This window comes from Martes martes (assembly GCF_963455335.1).
Source record: "Martes martes genome assembly, chromosome: 13".
Lineage (NCBI taxonomy): Eukaryota > Metazoa > Chordata > Mammalia > Carnivora > Mustelidae > Martes > Martes martes.
Window position 1 is genome coordinate 18,502,198 of NC_137901.1, and position 19,973 is coordinate 18,522,170.

General features: G+C 35.3%; 1 protein-coding gene across 1 annotated transcript in view; it reads right to left on the bottom strand.

Moving 5' to 3' along the window:
- WDR7 (WD repeat domain 7) overlaps positions 1-19,973 on the bottom strand; it is a 331,238-nt gene that overhangs the window by 192,848 nt on the left and 118,417 nt on the right. The window contains exon 19 of the mRNA XM_080821004.1: positions 3,933-4,046. Coding sequence (XP_080677130.1) covers positions 3,933-4,046 — 114 coding nt within the window. The remainder of the gene's footprint in view (positions 1-3,932; positions 4,047-19,973) is intronic.

Consider the following 19,973-nt stretch of genomic DNA (forward strand, 5'->3'; position numbering starts at 1 on the left):
GAATGCCAATAGTTTACCATGATAAAAACTATGTAATTAACTATGTCACCTAAAAGGTCTACTTTAAAAAAAGATTACAGTTTATCTAAAATTTTTCTTACATAAGTCAGTTTTTAGTGAGATTTGCTCTATAAATATAATTATGACCTATTTAATATTGTAAAGAAAACGGGGTGCCTGGGTGGCTCAGTGGGTTAAAACCTCTGCCTTCGGCCAGGTCATGATCTCAGGGGCCTGGGATCCAGCCCCACATCAGGCTCTCCGCTCAGCAGGGAGCCTACTTCCTCCTCTCTTTCAGCCTGCCTCTCTGCCTACTTGTGATCTGTCTGTCAAGTAAATAAATAAAATCTGAAAAAAAAAAAAAAGAAAACAAGAACGTATTATTTACAAATAATGACCATATATCTAAATAAACATTTAAGTTATAATACTAAAAACAAAAGTATACTGTACAAACAAAAGCAAAGACATGTATACAGTAATATTCATGTGATGCTGAAAGTATACTCTAGAAACAATCAATGCCATTCTTTCTACTGTAAAGAAAATACTATTATTGTTGTTAAAACAGATTTTCATACACAGAGTATTGCAAAACCTGAAGCAATTCCAATGAAAAAGAATGAAAAAGTGTATTTCCTATGCATACTGTACTTTAATATAAAAAATTATAAGAAATAGGTTTTAATATTTTTTCTACATAAAAACTGTATCAATATGTGAAAATGGCTCATATAGCTTTGATGTGTAATTGAAAACATTTGGTTAACGGAAAAAATCTGATGAACCTTAAGACAGAACGCTGAGTAAAACGGAGTATGTGTGTTGACCACGGCACACTGACATTACCTTGTAGAGCCGATCAATACATATTAGCTTTAAAAAGAAAGATATAGAAAGAAGCTGCCGTATATTTTTTAAATGACAGGGTGAAGGTTTAAATTGTCTCAATCAAGACTCAATTTTTTCTTCCCAGTTTTTCCAGCTGTTCTCTTCCAGTTAAGACTCTTCATTTCAAATAAATTTAATTAGTTCCAATTGATCATAGCTAACACTTATATAGCTTTATCCATGCTTCTCTCCTTTTATAAGGTGAACACTAACAAAGCCTGCGAGGCTCAGATCAGTGTCCTAAGACAACATTCATATCTCATGCTTTCTCATCAAAAAGAAAAATTTCAAAAATAATTATTCCATGTAAGCACTAAATCATATTTCATATTTAACTGGTATCTTGGTCAGTTGTTTAATTAAGGTAATTGAAGAATGAAGTCCCAGACTGCTACAAATACAAAATTAATATAACTCTGCATATTAGCCAAACTAGAACTTCTAAATAAGAATGCGTTCAAAATACAGGCAAATATGTCGGCCATGATATAATTTCTATTTATCTTATGAGAAGATATTAATGGAGCAATTCCTTTCAAGTAACCAACAAAACCCCAGATTTTTCAAAATCAATGGCTAAACTGCCCAGATTTCCCTTCTGTAGTGCTTGTGCTCTACAACGGTGGTTATCCCAGAATAAGATTATTGGCCTGAAACAGGTTTCTCTCAACGCATCAACCATATTTTTCATAATGTAATTTATATGGAATTCTAGTCAATAAAAAGAAATATGGTTTTCTTCTGAACCCTCACAAAAATCTATACCACATCTTAATCAAGTCGCACAATTCAAAGGTAACCTGAACAATCTACAGACTGCAGCATGCTAGCTGCTTTGACAACACGTTAAGGAAGCCTTTTTTAGTTATTTAAATTCTCTGACCATTCTTGCCTCTCGTATCCATGCCATGAAACGAATAAATCAACTGATCAAAACCACTCATCACATATGTTTAACTTTGTACAGATTAAAATATAGTTTATGTAGCATTAATGGACTCTCCAAATGAGACTTTCATTTATAAGCTTCTTGGTTTGTTTTTTTTTAAGATTTTATTTATTTACTTGAGAGAGAGAGTGAGAGAGAGAGCAGGAGAGGGGAGAGGGTCAGAGGGAAAAGCAGACTCTCTGCTGAGCACGGAGCCCGAATGCAGGACCCGATCCAAGGACTCCTGGATCATGACCTGAGCCGAAGGTAGTCGCTTAACCAACTGAGCCACCCAGGTGCCCCGCTTCTTGATTTTTTTCAACAATAAAAGCACGGTCAAGGTTATTTGCAGTCTCATGACTTTGGTAGTGCATAATTCAAAATTTCAATGTACTGGTTTAATAATGCTTACTTGAAATCTCAAAAATTTAGCTTTTATTCCAGAACGCAAATTGAGTTATTCTACTGTTACAAAGGCAATTTCTTTTCCTCTATGAATTAAACCACTACTTTTTATAGACTAGAGGGCCTTTAAAATTAACAGGGAAAAACATACCTATAACATTTTTTAAAAAATAATGAAAACAATAAAGAATTAGTTAAAAAAAGATCCACAAGTAAAAGAATTTCCTTTTGTACCTATTGACACAGTTTCATAATTATGAAGTGCCAAATGACTTTCAGGAAAGTTGGAAGTTTCTGGAATCATTTATATTCATATTTAAGTTGAAATTTTTTTAAATCAATGAACTAACATGTTAAAAGGATGAAAAAGTAGCAAGTACTGGGCACCACCGTTTTTAGCGGAAACCAGATGTTACCCACTTTAGTCAACAACTTATTTGCAGCAGTAGCACAATGCTCTAGATTTTGTAATTGCTCTGTATGCTTTGTAAATTTTCAAGGGAGATCATTAGGCTCCCTCAACTTCCTTCTGTGAAAGACAGTAAAGAGCCTGCCATACAGAGCTTTAGGAGAAAAAAACCTCCCTTTAGTGTTTTGTTTTTTTTTTCCTTTAGTTTTTATTGAAAATTGTCCTGATGTTTCCTGGGCATGCTTCTTTTCAAATTCTTTACTATTAAATTACTATTTGTTGCTTCACAGTAATTATAGATTTAAATGGTCAGATTTACATAATAACCATCCATAGGAAAAAAAAGTTTATCATTCTTAATACCAATAAAAATATTTATAGTGGGTTGTTTTTAATCCTCTGTACATTAAAAGAAATTGAGCTGAATGCATTTAGAGATCCAGTAACTGAAACTGATTTAAGTCTAAAAAAGATAGGCTGAACATATATGAACATAAAACATACACAATATGGAACATATGTGGTATATAGCTTTCTTAAATTTTACTTTATGTCTTTATTTGTGTAATAATTAATACAGGTAAGAATGGCCAATATCTACACAACATAAATAACTTGAAAAAGCAGCACCCAGGGGTGCCTGGGTGGCTCAGTGGGTTAAGCCTCTGCCTTTGGCTCACGTCATGATCCCAGGGTCCTGGGATCGAGCCCCACATCAGGCTCTCTGCTCAGCAGGGAGCCTGCTTCCCCCTCTCTCTCTCTGCCTGTCTCTCTGCCTATTTGTGATCTCTGTCTGTCAAACAAATAAACAAAATCTTTAAAAAAATAAAAATAAAAAAAATAAAAAAGCAGCACCCACTTATATTCTATAGGTACAGAAAATATCTGTAAGCTTCTTCACACAGCCTATATTGCATATATTGCCATTAGGACTTCAGTATTTTGCAGTTTACCTATAATTGCAAAACCTTTCATAACATAATAGGTCTATTCCTCTACACATTTCAAGGCTTTCATAATGATCCTAGCCTCTGAATTAGAAGGTCTCCAGGAAATCAAATGCACAGCTAGCAGGTTCATTGTTATAGCAACAATGAAAAACCTAGACCAAATAAATGGTTCTGCTTCTTTCTACTTCAAGATCAAAAAGGACACTAAAGAGTCTCATAAAACTAAACCCTCCATTAATACAAGTTTCCACCTTTTCCATCAACATAGTTAATCCCCTTACAAATGATCTAAAAGCATTTTCCAATTTTGGACAAAGTTCATCCAGATTGTGTTAATGTCGCTGCTTACCAGTTGTGATGTCATCATCTGCAAGGTCATGCTCTTCCTCCTGGACTTTGGCTTCTGGCCCCAAGGCATCAGGAGCAGTGCTGATAGTCTGCATGGCTTCTGCTGAGACTCCAGCTGGAACACATGTAATCACAAGGTTTAGTTTTAAAAAACTAAAAGAAAGGTGGACCAAAACCTTAAACTTTTAAATTTACTTAATGGATACAGATGCAATACATGACAAAAAAATACAATATGTTTACAACAATTAGGCTGAGACACAAATTAATGAACAAAATATTCATGTGTGCTCTCTTTATATATGCACATACATTCATACATATACACATGGGTACAGACTTTACTAACTTAACCTAAGGTCTTGAAAAAACAGAAGGGTGCTTCAATAAATTACATTTTTACTTGATTCCTTCCAACATTTTTGCTTCAGTTACTTTAGGTGACCTAGACATAATCATGCTGCACAGAGGGGAAAAAAAAAAAAGCCTAAAAAGTACAAGACCATTTTAAAAGTTTACTTCTTTCTAATAATATTAGCTTTCTTATAATTTAAGGACTGGAAGGAGGGATGATGACAAGGGCTGTAGCTCTCTGTAAGAGACCTGAAATACCCTGCCCCGAGGTGGATACTATCTCTGCCTATGGAGGAATTAGATATGAGATCTGATCATTATCACATTGAAAGAAACTAACTGAAGCAGACAGCTTGTACTAGATTGGGGGCCAGAAGCTTCCATTCTATAAATCACCTGGGAACTTGCCAACTGTTACACATGTCTATTCCTTATACACTGTTTTCCCACCCTTGAAGATATATTTTGTTGTCTATTACCTTATTTCTAATTTGGTAATGGATAGTAGGGGGTCTCAATATTTTTCATACAGTTATCAACAGATATTACTAAATCACGAAATACAGAAATTTCACCATTGGAAGTACTTTAGGAATTGAACCTTCTAATCAATCTTTTAAATAAGTACTTCAATAACTGCAAGCATAGTATCCATCAAAATATTTTAAAAATCAAAAGCTATAAATATTCAAGGACTTCTTTTTTCCCGAAGGTGTATTAACTTAAACATTTCTATGTGAAATTCAATCTTGCTGCCTCAGGTTTACCAATTATCAAGAGAGGAAAAATCTTAGTCTTGAACCACCTGAATGACCCAGAACTAGATCTACCAGTAGATTGTTCCAAGGCCTAATGACTTCCATTTGGGGAGGAGAACACACCATGTTAGTATGACTACTTTGTTCAGAACTGATCTAATAAAAAAATGAGCAGTGCTAAATTCAACGGTCGCTGATGAATGCCAAATGACGCCATCCCTCTGCAGTATCATGTTGCTGGGTTTTCAAGATAAAAGTTTTAAAAAAGGGAGCGAGATTACTAGAAAAATACTATGCAGTTAATTACTTAATTTAAAATGGCTTTCATTAAAATAATCCTAAGGGGGAGGAATTAGGTAAATGCCACATTTCTAAAGATTTAGTGCTTAAACACAAAATCAAAGATTATGTCAGATTAAATCAAAATATAAACCACTGAAATCTCTGTTTTGCTTAATACTTGATAATTTTGAAAATGATCAGAGAAATTGGGAAAAGATATTAAGGAACAGTTTAGACAGTACCAATCTTTTATTAGTATTTTCAGTATTTAGGATTCAATAAAAACAAAGCTAGTATTTATGTAGTAACAAGTGTATAAATCCATTTAAATTCATCTCATTTAATCAAAGAGGTTAAGTAACTGTTCAACATAACACAGCTATTAAATTTGAGAACGAGTACTGACACACAGGTCTTCTGATTTCAAACCCCAATATCCTTTTCACCATGAAGTTTTCCAGGGAATGAGTTGCTCAGGGCAGGATAGGAGGTATGACAAAACATCACAGCATAACCACGAAAACTCATGGATTCACATAATACCGAGTATCAACGCTGTCAAGCCCCATCATGAAGTTCTTGTGCTGTGCCCAGTGACCAGTCAACTGTGGGTAGTCAATACTTTGGAACAAAGCTTAAAGAGCAAACATACATTTCTCAAAGTAACCAAGGTTCGAAGACCAAGATATAGCTATGCTGAAACTGGTTCTTTGATTCATGCTTTCCAAGACGAAGTTATAAGATCCTTTAACTCTTGACAGAAAAAAGAAAGAAAGAAAGAAAGAAAGAAAGAAAGGAAGAAAGAAAGAAAGAAAATGTAAAGAAAAGAAAAACAGAAAAAAGAAAACTACAGATCGATATCACTTAGTCTCAAAAGTCCTAACCGAAATGTAAGGAAACAGAATTCAACAACACAGATGAGGAATTCACACCATAATCAACTGAGATTTACTCCAGGGATGGAAGTCTGTTCTATGTTCAAAATCAATCAACCTAACCAAAATATTAACAGGCTAAAGAAGAAAAAGAGCATATGATCATATCCATCATTTGACAAAATTCAACATCAACCCATGATTAAAAAAAGAAATCTTTCAGAAAAACAGAAACAGAGGGGAATTTCTTCACTTAATAAAGAGCAACCGCTAAAAATCCGTACCATCGTACTTAATGGTGAAAGACCAAATGCTTTCCTACTGTGACCAGAAATGAAGCAAAGATGTCCACACTGATCTCTCTTATTTAACAGAGCACTGGAACTTCTAGCCAGTGTAATAAAGCAAGAAAAGAAAATGGATGCAGTTTGGAATGGATGAAGTAAACTGTCCCTATTTAAGGATAAAATGACTGTCCACATAGCTCATCCAAAGGAACAGACAAAACAAAAACAAAACCAAAATTGAATAGGAGAGTTCAGCAAGGCTGTAGAATATAAGAAAAAAAATTATTAATTATATTTTATATGCTGGCAATGAAGCTACACTTAAAAAAGTACTATTTGGGGCGCCTGGGTGGCTCAGTTGGTTAAGCAGCTACCTTCAGCTCAGGTCATGATCCCAGGGTCCTGGGATCAAGCCCCACATCAGGCTCCCTGCTCAGCGGGGAGCCTGTTTCTCCCTCTGCCTCTGGCTGCCTCTCTGCCTACTTGTGCCCTCTATCTCTCTGTCAAATAAATAAATACAATCTTTTAAAAAAATACTACTAACAATGGTTCAAAAAGCTGAAATACTTAAATGTAAATCTAAAAGAAACATATACAGGGGCATCTACGTGGCTTTCAGTTAACCATTTGACTCTTGATTTCGGCTCAGGTCATGATCTTGTGTTATGACATCAAGCCCTGCATCCAACTCTGCACTCAGCGGGGAGTCTGCTTGAGATTCTCTCTCCCCCCACCCCACACCCCTGCTCACTCACTAGCTCTCTCTCAAATAAATAAATCTGAAACAAAAATATACAACAAGAATTATATGCTGAAACCTACAAAATACTGATGAAGAAAATAAAGAAGATCTAAATAAATGAAATGGAAAGACGTGTCCTGTTTATGTATTGGAAAGATTCAACAAATAGTAGAGATATCACTTCTCCATAAATTGATACACAGGTTTAATCTAATTTGTATCAAAATTCTTGCATGATTTTTTTGTAGATACAAACAAAATTATTTTAAAATTATATGGCTCATATTGCATGGAGCACTGGGTGTGGTGCATAAGCAATGAATGCTGGAATACTGAAAAGAAATAAAATAGAATAAAATGAAAAAAATTCTATGGATAGACAAAGGAACTAGAATAGCTAGAACTTTGGGAGGAGGAAAAGGTAGAAAAAACCCCATATACTCCATTTCCAGACTTATTATATAGTTACATTTATTAAAACTATGTGGTTTCAGGTTAATGGAACAAAATAGAGAACCAAGAAGAAGATGCGTACAAATATGCACAACTGATTTTTGACAGGTGCAAAAGCAATTCAATGGAGGAAAGACAATCTTGTCAACAAGTGGGCTATTAGAACTGGGCATCCATAGGCAAAAATATGAACCTCAACCTAAGGCTCAGACCTTTTATAAAAATTAACTCAAAATGGATCATGGACTTAAATGTAGAACATAAAATTATAAACTTTTAGAAAAAAAGAGAAAATTCTTGAGATCTATGCTTAGACATGCTACCAAAAGCACAATCCATTAAAGAAAAAAAAAAAATGGCAAAGTGGATTTCATCAGAATTAAAAGCTTTTGCTCCACATAAAATCTCATTTAAAAAATGAAAAACAAGCTGTAGATTAGTACAAAAGATTCACAGACCGCATATCCAACAAGGGACTAGTAGCTAAACTATATAAGGAACTCTTTTTTAAGTTTCTTCATTTTTAAGATTTTTAAAGTAATCTCTGCACCCAGTGTAGGGGGCTCCAACCACAAACCCAAGATCAAGAGTAGTTCTATAGACTGAGCCAGCCAGGTGCCCCACGTAAAGAACTCTGAAAATTCTACAGTAAACAGTCTGGCAGTTTCTCAAAAAGTTAAACAGAGGTAACCTAGCAATTGTACTCCCAGGGAATGAAAACCTATGTCCACACAGACTTGTATATGAATGTTCACAGCAGCATTATTCATAAAAGTCAAAGAGTGTAAACAATCTGAGTTGTCCATCAACTGATGAATAAATGTATAAATATATCACAATTTATTGAATGACAAATCATGATGTATTCATACAGTGGAATATTAATCATCAATACAAGGAAATGAAGTATTAAGTAAAAGAAGCCAGTCAGAACACATCACATGTTATATGATTCCATTTACATGAAGTGTCCCAGATAGACAAATCTATAAAGTATATTTGTGTACTTAGGGCTTGGGAGTGGAGGGAAATGGGGAATGATACTACAGGTACAGAATTTCTTTTATATACAATGGAATATTACTTAGCCATCAAAAAGAAAGAAATCTTGCCATTTGCAACAATGTGGATAGAACTGGAGGGTATTATGCTAAACGAAATGAGTCAATCAGAGAAAGACAATTATCATACGATCTCACTGACAGATGGAATTTAAGAAACAAAGCAGAGAATCATAGGGGAAGAGAGGAAAAAATAAGACAAAACCAGAGAGGGAGAAAAAGCTTAAGAGACTCTTAATCATAGGCAACAAACTGAGGGTTACTGGAGGGAGGGGGAGAGGGATGGGGTGATGGACATGAAGGAGAGCATGTGATGTAATGAGCATTGGGTATTACATAAGACTGATGAATCACAGACCTCTAAAACCAATAATACATTATATGTTAATTAATTGAATTTGAATTTTAAAAATGTTTTAAAAAAAGAAACCATATGTTGATTCACCAAAAAAAAAAAAAAAAAAGAGGGGTGCCTGGGTGGCTCAGTGGGTTAAAGCCCTGCCTTCGGCTCAGGTCATGATCCCAGGGTCCTGGGATCGAGCCCTGCATCGGGCTCTCTGCTCACCAGGGAGCCTGCTTCCTCCTCTCTCTCTGCCTGCCTCTCTGCCTACTTGTGATCTCTGTCTGCCAAATAAATAAATAAAATCCTTTAAAAAAAAAAAAAAAAGAATTTCTTTTGGGGGTGATGAAAATGTTCAGAATTTGGTTGTGGTAAGGGTTACACGACTCTGTAAATATGCTTAAAACAAACAAATAAACAAAAAACCGAAATAACAAAAACCACCCTGAATTGTGAACTTTCAAGTGTGAATTTAATGGCACATGAATTATATTCAATAAAACTATTTTTTAAAAGTCTCCTTCTAACATTCCAGATGAACCACTGCAACAGTGCTCCTTCTGCGTCCTCTCTTGGTACCTTTACTATAATGCAGCTGAAGAAAAAAAAGGCGGGGGAAACAGCCAGAGGGAACTTCTTATTTGTACAATAAGAAAACAAAATATGCCATGAATATTTTGTGTGAGGAAGCAGTAATGCTCCCTTTTTAATTTTTTTTTAAAATTAGATCATATTCTTGATTTTGGCCTTAACTAACTCTATTAGCCCTCACAGTCAAAATACCTGGGTTCTTTTGGTACCAGTCAATAAAGAGAGATTGGTATGGTTACTTCAAAATTACATATATTTCGCTTTTTAAAAGACCAGTTAACTATCCTAACTTCAAACTGGGCATTGGGTTGGTAAGAAAATACCTAAGATTCCTAACTTTTGTTGGGAGATCACAAGGGAAGAGATACTAAGAATGGGAAGACCACTTTACTACTACCAACTCTCAAATCCAAATGTTGCAGATCATTAAAAACTAATTTTAACAGTTCACTTTGAGGAAATGATAGAGGCTTTTCCTTCTGAACTTTTGGACCATACAGTTACAGCAAAAGATGAGCAGAACTGTTATTTAATCCCTCCAACCATGGTAATCATTACATGTCCTATTACCATTTTTTTCTTAGCAGGCTGACATTAGAGCAGACATTCTGTAAAACGCAACTAACTGTAGGATCGAAATTTTAAAAAGGACTGCTGGAGGCTAGGGGTGTGGGTAAGAGACTGACTACAAAGTGGTATTAGCAAAGATTTTTGAGTAACGAAAATATATGTTTGGGTTTTTTTATTTTATTTTTTAAGTAATCTCTCCTGGGGCTCAAACTCATGACCCCGAGATCAAGAGTCAGAGACTCCACTGACTGAGCCAGCCTGGTGCTCCGAAGATAAACTGTATGTTGATTGTGGACGTGGGGAACAGGACTACCCATATTTACTTAAAACCCAAAGAACAATAAAATTCCTGAAAAAAGGGTGAACTTTACTATATATATATTATACTTCAACAAACCTAACTTTAAAAAGAAACTGATAAAACAGAAGGTACTACATCACTGTCACTAAGAGAACTGAGGATTATGCCAGAGTGTAGTGTTTCATGCTTTCCATGAGACACTAAGACTAGAGAAAATTGTTTTACTTTCTTCTTGGCATAGAAAACTAAACTAAACTTCTTGAAACGTAAAAGTCAGTTTGCCACTGTCCACTATCAATAAGATGATGAAATATTCCTGAGAAATATGAAGAAAAGTCCACTTTGAAAATACTTACGTGGAAGCCTCAGTTTCTTGCATATTAATAATAAAGATTACAAAAGTTGTCAATTACTTATATGTTGGTACTTTGCTATTTCTTATACACTTGATGTAAGTGAGCTTATTTGTCAAACCACACCATAATATTTAAGACGTAGTTACTTCCAGAGTATTCCCCCCAAATTTGGCAATAATGAACATCTCATAAATACATCTTGAATAGAACTGAATACTTTTCAGTCCCATGATACAAATTATGTCATTTAAATATAGTAAGAAAATGGGAGTAAGCAGTAAGCTTTGGGGAAAGATGTACAATAAAGAAATGATGATAGTGAAATAAGGAGATACTATAACAAAGGAGATACAAAAAAAAAATAACAGAAAGATGAGAGATACTTAAAAAACCAGTTAGTCCCCAAAGCCAGATTTCACAGAACAAAAAACATGAATGTATATAATGCCAGACAATACGTGTCTATAAATGGGTTCTACAATGTGAATCAGGAGGAAAACAAGGGGGAAATGGGATGGAACAGAAAACAGGTTTGAGTAAGTTTGGACACATGGCGAAAGGGGCAGGGTGGGGTGTGGCTGGCAGCCAAAAGAAAAATCAGAGGACAGGGAAGACTATCATGAGCTCTCCGTGTCATGTGGATTCTAAACACTGAGATCACTTTCACTGTGAGATCATACACACACACACACACACGCACACACACACACACGCACACACACACACACACGCACACACGCACACTCTCTCTTTCCTATTTGTCTGCAATATTTTTAATTACTTTAGAAAAAGCATTTTTTAAAATGTAAATATGAGACACAGTTTTCAAAATCAAAGGACTAAAACAGCACTCGCCTCTCACTACATCAGCAAAATCAGGTACATTACTCTAAAATTTCTCTTTCAAAAGCTTATAAATTACCTTCATAAATATTTTTCTCCTACTGGCTAATGTTATCTGTGTAAGGGTAAATAATATGAACTCAGAAGATCTCCATGTCGTGTGATTAACTTAATAATCAAAGATTAAATACTAAATTTTAATAGAGTAACATTTAAAATACAGCGCTTTAATCCATACTGGGATATAAAACCATTTGAGTTCATTATAATTTTATTATTTTATTGAAGATTAGATGGATGAAAGTGATAAACAATATTGTTAGGATTCAGGAAAACATATACCACGATATTCATAAATATGAACAAAAATGCGATTTCTCATTCCCGTAGTGATATAGATTTGCACTGAGGGTGAAAAACGGATCTGAAAAAATAGAAGGTATTTTTATTTCATCAGTTTCTCACAACTGTGGCTTTGTGGTGCTCCAATTAAAGTATACCAGAGGCGATAATTTGATAGGAACATTTACTTTGAATAAAGTAAAATTTAACAATAAGGAAGGGAGAATGAGTGCACCTAGAGTTTCTTTTCAGGCAGAAGGCTTGAATTTATTGGAAGAAGATCTCTGCAGTGACTGACCACACTGCCCCACATTCCCCACAATCCTTATGACAGACAGACGGCCTGCCTCACATTAATTCACTTCACACCACTTCTATCGATCCACAGCCGGTTCCCTAGTCTCTCTGCACACATTGCCTGTCTGGCTGCCTACATCCACATCAGCACATACACACAAAGGCCAGAGAAAGATAACCTTTTGCTTTCCATTAAAGACACAGTATCCACTTTTCCTTCTGCAATAACATCAAAAATCTAAAATATAACAGCATGTCTCAGAGAAAAGTCTTCCTACAAAAAATGTTGAGAGTATTTACCCCTTATTCTATAGATCATTTCAGTTTATCAAAAACAAGTTAGTTTATTAAAGGTCACAAAGTAATTAGATGAAAAAATATAGGTAAAATAAGCAAAATGTCTTCAAGCCTGAATAAGAATATAATAATCATTGCGTAACATGAGGTTTGGTAGTTATTTCTAAGGAAATGAAATACATTCTTCCTATTAGCATTTTGATTTTTTTTTTTTTTTAGAAAACTGTTCTCACATAAAATGTTATTATAAACAATTCTGAAAGCAACAAAGGAAACACTTACAAAATATACACAAGGAATAGAAAACACAGTAACTGTATCAACAAAATAATAATGTAAGAGTATAAAGCTTTATTGTCCCTCTTTCCCAACAAGAACCTGAAAAGGATCCATGATAAAAATCACACCTAATACTTTTAATTCATTGCATGTACTTTTTCAAAGATTTCTGTTTGATTTGCAGGCTATGAGCTGACTCAACACCAATTTTGGTTTCAGAAGACACAATAAAACAAAGATTTATTGTTCAACCTCAACATGTTGAGAAACAAAGGCAAATCTGTCTTGACACACAACTGTACTAAAGCGTGAACTTAAAATTACAACCTTGAATGATTTAGAAACCTAAATTATAAGCAGAATCATATATCTCAGAACTGGGCAAAGTATATTCTTGTGGAGAAGAAACTTCCTTTGAAACCTTCTATGATTTTCACCTTTTTGCTAGGATTACCCAGGTAGAGGTTACACCACCAAGTGGTAATAACACGGTGCACTAAATACAGTTCAGTAAGTATGCGGTTCTTTCTAATGACAACATGCTTCTTTAGAAATCAAAGAATGGGAAAGGGATGAATGCTGCAGGACCTAGGGAGAGCTTTAAAATAAGGAAGATCTGCCTGGCCCTGAAAATTGGGAAAGATCTGAAGGAGAGAAGCTGGCACTGCCAACAAGCAAAGCCGTTAGAATGGTGAAGATAGGTGACCATGCAAAGTTCCTGCCATGCTCTTAAATACTGATGCGGCACCCAGGCTACTGGATACCAAACCCACAGCAGACACTACAGACACAGAGGTGAAAGAGACACAGCCTTAGCTCCCAAGAAGCTAATTTGTGAGGTGAGGCCATGGGATTCATTAAAGAAATTTAAATATGAGAAATAACTTCACTTGTGTTTTAGAAAGAGCTCTCTTAAAGCAATGTGGAGAATGACAGAGGTAGCAATAAGGCCAAGAATTTTAAAACCATACTGCTTGGGGCTCCACGAGTTCCCAAGCAGTTCCAGAAAGAAGACCTCTAAGCCTCCCATCTTTACCTTTTTACATGTGGGTATATGTGGCCAGTTTTCATTTGAAGAAAAAACACCACTTAAACACACACACACACACACACACTGAAAACCACTGACGTCAATTTAAAATATATATATATAGTATAAATGGGGAGAAAACCAAGGTTGTTTTCACATAAAACATCTGGAAGGAGAAAGGGCTCTGAACATAGAAAAGGACAAGGAAGATTCACTCATCAACTCTTTTTGAATGATGGTTACGCTGGGCAAAGGGAATAAAATCGAAGGGGGGCACGAAGGACTTTACACCAGGGAAACTTAGAGTCATACGGAAAATAAGATTTATAACTGCACGGTGAAAATAGTGTCCATCGAAGGAAAAATCTATTAACTCTGGGAGGGGTGAGGAAGAGAATACAAAAACAACCTCATGAGAAGGAAGTACTTGAGCTGGGTCTTGAGGTATGTATGGGAATTTATCATGGAATGACACTAAGTAAAGGAAATTTCAGGTAGACAAGACAATATGGTAAAGGACCCTGAAGTATCCACAGAACCAGGCAGCAGAAGTGTAAGAAGTGTGAGGAGAGGCAAAAATGAGGCTAACAGGACATTTAAGATCAAAGCCCTAAAGGGAGTGAGAAACAGGGTGCTAAGAGAAAAGATGACGCAGGAAGGAAGTTTGTTTTTATTTTTTAAGGCTTCATCGTGGTTATGTGGGAAGAACAAGTCAACAGGTGGGTCAACCTAATCACGAGATTGCCAGGCTTGGTAGCTCTGTAACAACAAGAAACAAAACTTGTATATTTGAGATTTTAAGGTAAATAAGGATAACCCTATAACTTCTGTTTCTTATCATTAGGGTAGTTTAGGAATTCAGTTTGCATAGAGCCAGAAGGAGCTGTTTGAAGACAATTATGAAGGCAGAGAGTTTGATCTATACTAGCAGACAGTCTCATCAGAGAGGCAACCGATGAAAAGGAATAACTTCTGGCACCCCAGCCAAGATGCTTTGTATCCTTGTTTACAAGCCAATGAATACAGGATAAAACACAATGATGTTTTATCTATCAAATTCAAAAACAGATAAAAGGGGCATAGGTGAGCACAGCATCTAGGATGTAGTAAGTGCTCAATAAATAGCACCGTAATTAAATTATCACCATTTCTTCTGTTATTACTAATTTTGGTTTATTTTATTTGTTTTTTCTCTAGAAGTACTTTACTGCCTCCAGTATTCAATATTCAATTTTTTTTCTCGTTGACAAACCCATTCATTTATATCTTTTTTTAACTTGATTAAGCATCACTTCCTGGCTTTTAGAGCTCTATTTCCAGACATCTTATGACATCTGTTGATACCTATGCCATTTGAAGGCAAAAACAGAATATTTACATTTCAAAGAATCAATTTATCTTACAATTACTTGTTATTGCCAAATTATGTTATTTTCAAGTATCTACATCCACACAGGCATGGGAAAGCTTCTGACCTCCTAATGTCTTAACACGCAATGATTAAAGGATTTGAAAATAAAGACATAGGAATCTTGTTTTAATATCCTAGTGGGCAATACACTTAATTGGCAGCAATATGCCATAAGATCACACTATAAGGCATTTGTGATATTTCAATAGTTACAATAATAACTTAAACACTGTGATGCACTCTGACTTCATTATCTGAGAATATTAAGTTCTTCTTAGATAATAAGAAAAAAATTCAGATCCATAAAACCCAGAAGACATGTTAAGTCTAGACAATAAATAAATAAGTAGCGTGTAAGACTACAGGCAAACTCTTAAGATGTGTTAAGTAAAGATAGTAAGTTAATGACCTAAAAGATATGTTATAGGTTAAAAAGGATGAACCAAGCAAGAATGCTTACAGAGAGAAATGAATGAAAATACTAAGTCATAAGATAAATGTAAAGCTTCTAGGAGAAAATCTGCATGATCGTGGCTTTGCCAATGAGTTTTCGGATACCAAAACATGAGTCATGAAAGAAACTGATTATTGGACTTCATCAAAAACCTTTGTTCTGTAAATGACAAGTCACAGATTGGAGGAAAATATTGAAAATTATACATCTGTCAAAGGACCCGTACCTAGATATATCAAAGAACTCTTAAGACTCAACAGTAAGAAAAAGAGCAACCTAATAAAAAATAAGCTAAGCAAAAGGCATAATCAGATATTTCACCAAAGAGGATATAAAAATGGAGAATACGGGTGTCTGCGTGGCTCAGTCAGCTAAGCAACTGTCTCTTGATTTTGGCTCAGTTCATGATCTGAGGGTCAGATCAGGCAGTATCAGGCTCCACAGTCAGTGGGGAGTCTCCTTCTGGATTCTCCCTCTCCTTCTACCCTCCTCCTGTCCACTCACTAAGATAAATGAGTCTTAAAAAAAAAAAAAAAGAGAGAGATGGAAAATAATCATGTGAAAACCTGCTCAACATCATTAGTTACTAAGGAAATACAAATAAAAATCACACTGAGATACCACTTCACACAACATAAAATATGTAAACAAAACAAACCCAAACCTAACATCATCAAATGCGGGTGAGGATATAGAGCAACAGGAATTGCTCCTGCTCACTGCTAGGGGGGATGTAAAATGTTTCAGCAGCTTTGGAAAAGCAATGTGGTAGTTTGTTTTTTTATAATTACACTCCCATTTACCATATGATTTAGCAATTCCAATCCTAGATATTTGTCGAAGTGAACTGAAATCTCACGATAATGCAAAATCCTGAACAGCTGTAGCAGCTTACTCATAATCACCAAAATCTGGAAACAATCCAGATGTCCAGAAACAGGCGAATGGATAAACTTTAATGCACCCATATAATGGAACACTATTTAGAAATAAAAAGGAATGACCTACTGATTCATGCAAAAATATGGATGAATCTTGAATATATTTTGCTAAGTGAACGAAAACAAACCCAAAACACTACATGCTATATGATTCCATTTATGCCGAATTTTGGAAAAGGCAAAACTATATGGTTGGAAAACAGATCAGTGGTTGCCAAGGGTTGATTGGGTGGGGATGGGACTGATTACAAAGGGGCTACAAAAGGTAATTTCCAAGGTGTTAGAAATGTTCTGTATGGTACTGTAATGGTAGATACCTGACTTTATTCATTGGTCAAAACCCAAATACCTACATATCCAAAGAGTAAGTTTCACTCCATACAAATGAAAAAAAATTATGGATTAACCAGAATGCCAGAAAACCCAGATGAACTGCAGGATGAATAAATTGTATCATAAATAAATGACATGTCACTGAAGGCTGTAAAGGAAAAAGGAGTTGACCCAGGTAGCTGGAAAACAGGCCAAAACACTGCTTACAGTGAAGCTAACTACGGACAAAAAGAACTGTACACAAATACTACGTTTCAGCTGGGAAACTGGTTTTTCACAGAGGTACAGGTTAGCAATTCTAAAATTACTTTTTATGTCTACCAGGGCTGAAAAAACAAGTGAGTCTATTATAAATAATGAGAGTCAGGTTTCTTACATACAGAGAAAAAAATTACCCATAAGCAAAAGGGGAAAACTGGACTGAATCCTGTGTTGCTTGATTCAAATAGGAGATATCAGACTGAACTCCTATCAGTTTGAATATATACACAAATAGAGAAATCATGACAGGTATGTGGGTATACATGCGTTAGCTCTATGCACATACAGATCTTCTGGTTCTGTCCTGGGAGAAGACCTAGAAGCAGCAAAAGGAAAGCACACCCAACACCCAGATCTTAGTTTCTAATACTTCTACTCTAGGGAACCAGGGCACCCTCAGGGAAAGAGCTGAGTCTAGGACTGGGGCAGGAAAAATACAAGTGAGTGAGGAGCATGGTCTAAGTCGAAAATAAGGAAGTACTTTAAAAAAGAAAAGATAGAATCCTATCAAAATGACACCGAAGCCAACTTAAGGGAGCTCCCTATGGCCAATGCTGGAATAATCTGAGCAACAAATTGGTATTATAAAGTCAATTCCTCACTGAAGTGCCTGCTAAGCTAGGGACCTGGTGCTGGGTCATGTGGGGACCAAAAATAAGGCAGTCGACCTTGGCCCCATGAAGATCTCAGTACAGTACATACTACAAAAATTTAATTTTATGAAGATTGTGTGGCTTCATTCTCATAATGAAACACAAGTTATGTCTCAAAATTTAAATATATATTCATACATGGGATATAAAGAAAGAAGTAAAATGGTAATCCTTAAAGAAAACTAAGTAAGCAGGCACATGAAATATAGTACTTACTTCAGCCTGGAAACATGACAAAATGGTATCAAATTGCTGCAGATATAAGCATTCATACACTGTAATGAGCATAATGCATCTACAGGAGCACATCATTATTCCACTACATTACACTGATTAAATCTCACAATTCATTCTAAAGACTATTCATAGCTAACCAATGATTTAGAGGAGGATGGAAAGTTGAATTAAGTAAGGGAGTACCAATCATTGCCTCTGGCAGAGCTTTTAAAGAATTAACTTGCAAACAAAGTTATAAAAAGAATGAAAAATGAGTCAGATGAATACTAAGATAGTAGAGAAACTACAATGTGCAGAGAATAAAAACTTTCATTTTTTTAACCTAATCCCACAAATAAAAACAAAATTTTAACTATGTTTTTAAATTAGACAGTCACTCCTGGATTAGAACTCAAATTTTCCCCCCTTAATCTGGTGGTGGGAGGTGGCCTGTGGTGGGGAAGTAATAGAAAAGGTAGCACACAATCACTGAAAATAAACTATCACTAAAGAAACTTGAAAAGATTCCCAAAAATTGATGAACTACTCTTACAGAAAATGGCAACAAAAAAGAACCATTCTCCAAACAGGTTATAGGAATGATTCCAATCCACTCAGTGTCATTAGAATGCAGGATTATCTGATTTTTCACCATTCCACCCCCAAAATTTGATTTCCCTTGGAGGGTCTCACAGCACATCTTAAAAATGTGTTTAATTCTTTCAGTGTAAATATGTACATAGCCACATGTTACCAGGCTGGCATACACATTGTTTTTAAATGTTTTTCTCTTATGGATCAAATTTTATCATTTTTGATCCATCAATTAGCATGTAACAGATTATAGAAACATTTCCAAAATTAGTGTATATTTATTTCCCTGGGACATATATATATATATAATAAAAGTGATGGCATGCCAGAAGGAGGTAGAAGAAAAACAGAAAGAAAGAATTTATTGGTAAAGATGATAGGTTTGAAGTGCCTATAAACATCCAAGTAGAGATGGAGACTACTGAATTAAATGGGATCTTTTTAAAAAAATATATCTAGTATCTGGAACAATGCCATGCTCTGAGTATGTGCACACTTAGCTGGCATATTTCTTAGAAAAATTAATAAAACTTTATTCTGATGAATCCACAAGATGGGATTGTTTCTTTGGAAACAGGGAAGTCTATTACTCTAATGAAGAGATACAGTACTCTGAGAATGATCACCAACCTGGTAAAGAAATCTGAAATCAGAGTATTTTAATGAATTTAGTCTTCACTTAGGATTAATTCCTTCTTCACATTTCCTATATATCCTGCTTATATTTGCTTTGTGACAATTATGTTATTAAAACTGTGTGGGACTAATTAATCACCAATCAGAAAATGATTCCCTAGGGACGACAGGGTGACTAAGTCAGTTAGGTGTCTGCCTTCGGCTCAGGTCATGATCTCAGAGTTCTGGGATTGAGTCCCATGTCAGGCTCCTTGCTCAGCAGGGAGCCTGCTACTCCCTCTGCCTGTTGCTCCCCCTGCTTGTGATCTCTCCCTCTGACAAATAAATAAATAAATCTTAAGAAAAAAAAAGAAAATGAATCTCAATTTTCCACTTATCACCAATAAAACTAGTAGAGAGCAATTTTCTCTTCTCCATATAAGATTCTCCTATTAAGATTCAAGCAAAGGGGTGCCTGGGTGGCTCAGTGGGTTAAGTAACTGTCT